Source organism: Cebidichthys violaceus, unplaced genomic scaffold, assembly GCF_023349555.1.
Source record: "Cebidichthys violaceus isolate CVI_PGR_0920_01 unplaced genomic scaffold, fCebVio1.0.p SCAF_20, whole genome shotgun sequence".
Taxonomy (NCBI): Eukaryota; Metazoa; Chordata; class Actinopteri; order Perciformes; family Stichaeidae; genus Cebidichthys; species Cebidichthys violaceus.
The window spans coordinates 2,327,421-2,335,320 of NW_027176373.1; the positions used below are offsets into that span (position 1 = coordinate 2,327,421).

The following is a 7,900-nucleotide window of genomic DNA, read 5'->3' on the forward strand; positions in this document are numbered from 1 at the left end:
TGTGTACTCCATTATCATTGACTGCTTTCGCTTGAATAAGATTTGATAAAACTGTCCAGCTGTTGTGAGAAATGGAAATTAAAAAATAGAAATGTATTTGTTAGCCATTTTTAAAGATGTACACAACTAATGGACAGGTCATGGGAGCTAAGTAGTATTGAGAGACAAACTAATGGGCTGTTGGTTTTGGTCTTTTAATGTGATTCAGTGACATTAAGAGAAATATCAAATACTTTCAGGCTTATCTGTTAACATATAGAACTGTTTTCTGACCCCAAGCCATTTAATTTGTAATAATTATTAGGTCATGAGTGATTTTATTGCCACTGGCTTATTTTTTTCTCCCTCATGCACCGATTTGGTCCTTGCATGGCCAGCAGCAGTGACATTGCTTGTTTTACCTCTCAATCTGCCCGCCCCCATGTCTTATCTTAAGTGCTGGAATTCAGTGTTATTTTCATGGGTGCGGTTGGCAATTGTACACATAATCTTTCCAAATTCGCATTAAGCCCCTTCTATCTGTTGTGTAATACTTTACTACAACAAATCAAAGATGCAATTATACTAAGATCAAGATGATACCAGTGAGTCAGGGTCAGTGCTGGGGTAGATTAAGCTCTGATTGTCACTAGTCTTTGTTCTTTCTAAATGCTCTTTTGCAGGATTCGTGTCTATAGCTGCCCTAAAATGACACGACATGCATTGTTATTGTTCCATCTGAAGTCCATCATTTGAGGAATGTAGTGGCATACATGTACAAGCCCAACATTTCCTTTATTGCATTTTGCATGAATAGTAGTAATATGGTCTTACAGCTCATTTCCACTTAAAACATTGGTAGCTCACTATTCTTTTCATACAAAACGAAATAGTCCTGCCATTGTCATCATCACGAGTATGGGAGCATGGCCAGTATTATCCTGAGGATGTTTTCGACACCATATTGAACAGAGCTTCTTTTTAAGAGTTGCATTTGAAATAGTATTTTTCAGCTGAGTTAAAGACAGGCCCACGATCAGCAAATAAAATGTCTTTGTGGAGTATGTGGTATCGTTAAATCAATTGTAGTCAGATAATGGCTGATAACAGAAAAAAAACAATAGATACAGTATGTTGCAGCGTGAAGTTGAAGTGGTTATTCAGAGCTTCAGGCAGGGCTAGAGGTTGCACCACAAGCCATAGACATTTGGAGAGTGTCTGGCATCAATATGGACTCTGGAGCCTTTATACAAATAGGATATATCCAAATTTCAGAAATGGAGATGTCTGAAATAATGTTGTACAGTGCATGACGAACATGCACACATGTAGAGTGAGAGGCACTCGGCTTGATAAAACTGCAGCGACTGTGGCATAATACAGTTGTTATCAAAGTAATATGTGTGTAATGATACGGGTCATTATGTTTTTGGTGGTGATGTGAGGTTTGTATGCTTGTAAGAAGTTTTTTTTTTGTATGTGTGCTGCAGATCAAAGAGGTTTAATTGCATGTGTTTTGCATTAACAGTGAAATGGGCTGTAAGCAGTGTCCAATGTGAGTGGCTGCAACACTAAATAATGCAGCCTAAAAAAAAAGCCTTTATTGTACTTAAATAAAGTTCTTGAGTAGTTGCATTCCACCACTGCGTGAATAGTGTCTTTACATTGCAATATTTGATACTTTTTCTCAATGTGAATCGTTTGTGCTTTTATTTTGAAATGCAACACGCCCAACCGGAAACGTTCTTTTAACGACTGTAGTTATCCTCACCTGCTTCGGGTCTCCACTGCAAACATCCCGGGGAAGAAGAAAAAAAGAGAAACCCGATGCCTGGCGAATTTACCTAGCAGCGAGAGGAAAGCCAGCTCCCAGGTACGTTAAATATGGCGGCGTTTGAGGAACGTTTAGACTGTGGCTCGACTGCTTGAGGCTGAACGAAGACGTTGTTGATAAGCGGAAGTTGTTCAAGCAAAACAGACGGTGCGGTGAAGACGGTGTCAATTTATTGTCTTGTGCAGTGTGGAGAGAAGACCGACTTGGAGTTTAGGAGTTAGAATAAATCAAAAGGCACGTAGACAGACAGGTAAGATGAAAAAAAAAAAAGTAGTCGTAATTGCGCAACAGAATTGATGAGCAATCCCGTTGATTAGTTAGCTCACTAAATTTGCTAAGCTACAGGAGTCGCTGTCTGCCGTTAACAATAGTGTTACACTTTTTAGTAATGTTACTACTTATAACCACGATAAGTGGAGTTGGTTTCATGCACCAGAATATTTTTACTTTAATGTTTTGATGTAAGTTTTCTCTTCCGGCCGGGCTTGCTCGAGACGAGGAGTAAATTAACCACAAACTAGCTTTCTGTAAAGGCTGAACTCGGTAAACGGATCCTGCTAACTTAACGTTACCAGCGATTCTAAATATACACGGAGGGCTGAAGTGTTACCCCTGCAAAAAAAAAAAAAAAAAAAACCACCAGGGGATCACAGGAGGACTCGGTGCCCCAGCACTCCCGAGTTGGATCAGTGGTGTAACTTACGTCTTATATCTTTTGGGGCGCAGTGCATCACTTTAAACTTTTGCATTTAGATTCACAGCTCTGCATTTTGACCAACTGCTACATTTATACTTCGAGTTTATTATGGAAGCTGCCCTAATAATAACAAGCTACCAGACGTGTATATTAAATCTGCCCTGTTTGGCTTGCTGTCTCTGTCACCTTCATAGCCAAGTTGTTACTAGAAACTCGGAAGACCAGTGGGTCGTGTTTGCATACATGTGCTGTGGTTAGTAGAGATGAGCTGACATGTATAGACACATACAGTAGCTCGTGGCCAAAAAGTATGTGGACAGTAGAACCTTTATTCCATTCTTGTGCTTATTTCATCTTTCCCAAGATGTGGGCATTAATAGAGTATTAATATAGCAGCCTCTGTAGTTACTGTTTGCTGCCTTTGTGATCCAAGAAGCATCAGTGAGGTCCAACATTTTACGTTGGGTGATAAGATCTTCAGTGTTCCAGTTTATCCTCAAAGGTGTTTTTTGGGCTTGACTTCAGGGCTCTTTGCCGGCCAGCCAGGTTCTTCCTGGCTGGCAGGTTGTATTTATGGACCTTGTTTTGTGCACAGGAAATGACCCTCTTCAAACTGTTACCTCAAAGTTGAAAGCTCGCTATTGTCTATTGTTCAATAATATGTCCCTTCATTGGAGCTACGGGATGTAAACCATGAAAAACAGACCAGCGGTACATACAAGTGGGCAGGTCTGGTCCATTTGGTCATGCAGTTTATATGAAAGGCTGATGAAAGCTGGAGCCAAATATCTATTTTTTTCTTCAGTATTATCAAAATAGCTTTGACTCAATTTTGAGTCACAGAATCTCACATTTGCATGGACAATGAGAACAACTAAATCAATGCACCATGTGTCACAACCTTGTGTTCATCTAGGGCTGGGCGATATGGAGAAAATCAAATATCACAATATTTTGACCGATATTCTGACCGATTTGTGGGATTGATGTTAAAAAAAATGATGCAAAGTAATACAAACGTCTGCATTTTCTTTGCCGTTAGCCTCTATGATCCCAGTTTTATTCTTTTTATCAAACCATGGGACTGTTAATTAATGCTTTATTAAAGGAGGGCCAATTAGTTAAACATATACACAGTAATGTTACAAAAATAATGCAGAGAGCGCAACGCATAAACTACAGGATAACAAGTTCATAATAGATCAACATATAAACCTTTTCTTTTGGTCGGTTATTGGGGTTTACGTATGATTTCTAACTTTAAGGCGTTTTATCGAAAATATTTGATGTTGAACGATATTTTCTATTCTCCTTGGTCCTAAATTATTGTGAGGGGAAAATAAACTGGCGGTACAGTTCCTGCTATTTTTAAAACTCCCTTCATTTGTACTCATACTTTATCGTTCCCCATAATAGTTCTCTCCTCCTACTGCTCCCACTCACACACATGCAGTGAGAGTCGCTGCTCTCGGCAACTCTTCTGACTTTACCAACAGCATGTTTGAGCACACGTTATTGTGACAGACGGATGTTATGCCCCCTCCCCCCTCCAAAAGAAGTTTACTGTAAGCGATTTGAATATTTTTGGTTTCCCTGAATACGTGGGAGTTTGTTGTTGAACGTGAACAGAGAGCGATTGATGGCTCAGAGGAAACCCATAATGTTGACAGTTCTGCTTTATATTTGCAGCTGTTCCTTATGTTGACCGTCTCCCGTTTCTACCCACCAGGTGCTATGAGCAGTGAGCTGAACGTGCCGATGGGTTCCCCGGCCCCGGGGCTCTCGGAGCGATGCCCGGGCGGCGGCGGCGGCGGAATGGACTACAGGGACTGGGTGCGGCGCAGTTACCTGGAGCTGGTGAGCTCCAACCACCACTCGGTGCAGGCCCTGTCCTGGAGGAAGCTCTACCTGAGCCGGGCCAAGCTGAAGGCCTCCAGCAGGACTTCTGCGCTGCTTTCCGGCTTCGCAATGGTCAGTCACACTCAGAGCAACGCAGCCTCTTAAAGGACTGCTTGTTTTGTATGCTTCATCCAATGAAAAGTGTCTTTGCTGCTTTCCTGGCAGCACATGGTTTCAATTCCTTTCAATACCAAGAAATATTAAAAAACAAACATAGATAATCAACCACAGCTGTGGGCAGGAACTGGTTTTGAACTTCCTGTTTGTGCTGCTGAACAGCAACCGTTACGCTTATATATTTAGTTCTGGATTTCATTTTCTGTTAAATCATCATTACATTGACCGGTGCCTGTTTGGGGCGTGGCCATTCAAAGCGTGTGCCTGTTCGGAACGATTTCTTGGCTCCTAGTAGTGCCCATCACTTGTTGACTGTAGGGAAGTGAAGAAGAGTTTGTTTGTATCGTTAGCATATCCAGCATCCGTTGAGCCGTGGCCTGTAAAGGTACCTGCTGCGGACGACACGCTGGACTCTGTGAAGCCCCCCCCCCCGCCGCCGCTGCACAGAGCGCCATTTGCTTGTTTATTAAAAGTTAATTGAACTTTTCCAAATTGCACCAACTTTGACTCAAATTTGAGCACCCGCAGCTCGTGGCTGTTGTATGTTCTGTGTCCGTTTTAGTGTGGTAGATTGCTCTAAATACTACGATACCCATGAGCCTCAGCCACTTTTGCTATGGAGAACAGAGGCGGGATAGCTGTTGCAAATCCAGAACACTTCATCTAACATTGACCCAGAATGTGAGATTGAAACTTCTTGAACTACTGAATGTTGAATCAGGTTTCTACAAAGTGTAATCTTTACTTTCCACGTTTCCTTTCGGGGCACTCGGTTAGAAAAGGTTTCCTTACATGCACAGTGTTTTGATGTGAGCCTTATCCCATAGTGGCGTACACATGGACAGATAGTAACCTGGTTATCCATGTCCCTTTTCAAACATAGGTGGCCATGGTGGAGGTGCAGCTGGAGATGCAGTACAATTACCCTCCTGCGCTCCTCATTGCCTTCAGCGTGTGCACCACCGTGCTGGTGGCGGTGCACCTCTTCGCCCTGCTGATCAGCACCTGCATCCTTCCCAACGTGGAGGCCGTGAGCAACATCCACAACCTCAACTCCGTCAGCGAGTCGCCCCACGAGCGCATGCACTACTACATCGAGCTGGCCTGGGGCTTCTCCACAGCCCTGGGCATCCTGCTGTTTTTAGCAGAGGTGGTGCTCCTTTGCTGGATCAAATTCCTGCCTGTAGACTCCAGCGGGGGCCAAAAGTTGACCCCCTGCTGCGCCACAACGGCCACCACCGCGGCGAAGCCCGCAACACCCCCAACTGTGCGGCAGGACAGCGGTTGGCAGGCTGCCCTGGCCTCCACCATCATCATGGTCCCAGTGGGGGTGATTTTTGTGGTGTTCACCATTCACTTCTATCGCTCTCTGGTGCGCCACAAGACGGAGCGCCACCACCAGGAGATCGAGGAACTGCACAAGATTAAGATACAGCTAGACGGCCACGAAAGAGGCCTGCAGACTGTGTGATAACAATGACTGCAGCTTTAAAGGACTTCCCTCCGTGTCTCATATTTATCTCTTTTCTGGCATTTGTTTCGGTCGTTGTTAATGCCTCGCTTGGACTCAGCTTTAAAGCGCCTCACTTTGCTGCGCAGAGAGCCAATCCATGTCAGACTGCTAATTTATTCTAGGGGTAAAGTCACGTCGTAGGACCTTGTCTGTGTTTTACATCTGTTACATCTGTCGGTCAAGGTTCATGTAAACCGTTTACAGAAAAAAGGGCTATTATGTTCCGAGTGCCATTTTTGTGCCACGTCTGAGTTTTTTAATTTAGGGTTTTGGTGACAACAGCCAGTTACATTTCAGATCCGGTTCCGCATTGACACAATACCTGGATTCACTCCGAGCCTAACAAATCTCTTATTGAATCTTTTATCTCACAGCTTGTTAGGAAAGAGCTGCCTTCACTTTCGCCGGTGAAAATGGTAAACGCCATAAGTTACTTGCCAAAACGATGTGACTTGTTTTGATTATCGTGCTCTCTGTAAGCTGGTTTCTGTGCTCAGCCAAAGATTGTTTGTTAGCGAAAGAAGATGAACCACTCTAACGAAAATCCAGGATCAAAAGCCGATAACAGAGTTTCACTTTTTCCTTGCAAATGTTGAAGGTTAAATGGATTCACTAAGAGATTTAAAAAGATTTGGATAAGATGAAATTCTATTGAACACCAACCTTGTTGCATACATAATGTGGTCAGGCCTCACTGTTAACACTCCTCAGTCTGGCTCACATTTCACATGCGCTCGTTGTTCTAACCTGTAAAGTGCCGAGTCATGCGTCACAACGCAGGGAGCGTGGCTTATGTCTGACTAACTGAGACCATTTGGAAAGTCTTAAAATGTTTTTGCATTCTCGGAGAGTTGTCGGGAGGTTTACTGCGTTCTCTCAAATGCCTCAGACCTTTTGTCATTTTCCTCCTTCAGGCAGCTTTTATCATCTCTTACGAAGACCATGGCGCATGTGTATAAAAAGAGTCGAGCCGAGTCGATTCTGCAAACTGGTGACGCTCAAAAGTGCTTAAATATGAATGCGTTACTGTCCAAATATAGTTCTGCCTTACAGAATGATTGCCTTTTTTGAACTGCTGTTTTGCTAAAGGTCTTAACACAAGCTGATCTTTTTTTTTTTTTTTTTTTTTGCTGGGAATGTAGTTGTGCGAGACAAAGTTTAAATGCTGAGTTGAGGAGGATGGAGATGAGAACAGTCACGAGTACATGTTGTAATCAGCATTACCTTGTCCCATCCAGTTTGAATAGTAATTATGGAGACATTTCAGTAAGTGTGAAGAATCTGCACAGAGTTGGCACTTCCTTGGATGAGGTCAGATTATGTTACTGCATTTAAAAAAAAATAAACTGTTATCACATTCCAAATAAGATGACTGACCAAAGTGCTGCTCAGTTTGTTTCTGAGAAGAGACAGAAGTGCACTTGTAGTGTAGTTGTACAGCGAGTGAGTGCCAGGGTTCTTATCGGACAATATCTTGCTTTTGTCTCGTGTTTTCAGCTTCTTAAAGGAATACTGCTGAGGTCAGGGAGACCTGTGTTGGGAAGATGAAATTCACAGCCTGCAACAGACGTCAAAAAATAACAACAATATTAAAGTTTTCATTGTCTCCTGTGTGTGTGTGTGTGTGTGTGTGTGTGTGTGTCTATAACCAATCACAGCCATTCAAAAGCCAGACGTATCCCCCTTTGCCATGAATTATGACTTGCTTTGATAAATGAATTGCAGTGAAGTAATTGCATTTGTCTAGATGAGCTTCAGACTCCCCAAAGCTCTTCAGTGTAAACCTCGTCAGCGTGTGGATGAATGGATGAAGAATCTTCCATATACATCTATTTGCCTTTTTTTAATAGCCTAATGACTA

At 42.8% G+C, this 7,900-nt stretch overlaps 1 protein-coding gene across 2 annotated transcripts; it reads left to right on the forward strand.

Moving 5' to 3' along the window:
* Positions 1-1,761: 1,761 nt before the first annotated feature.
* Positions 1,762-7,645, forward strand: orai2 (ORAI calcium release-activated calcium modulator 2). Of its 2 annotated transcripts, none has more exons than XM_068715656.1 (3): positions 1,762-1,852; positions 4,240-4,481; positions 5,410-7,645. In XM_068715656.1, exons 2-3 carry the CDS (start codon positions 4,245-4,247, stop codon positions 5,995-5,997), a joined length of 825 nt encoding a protein of 274 aa, XP_068571757.1. In that variant the 5' UTR covers positions 1,762-1,852; positions 4,240-4,244; the 3' UTR covers positions 5,998-7,645. The 2 variants fall into 2 exon arrangements, with proteins under 2 accessions (XP_068571757.1, XP_068571758.1); XM_068715657.1 differs by lacking the exon at positions 1,762-1,852 and adding an exon at positions 1,874-2,063.
* The last annotated feature ends 255 nt before the right edge of the window (positions 7,646-7,900 follow it).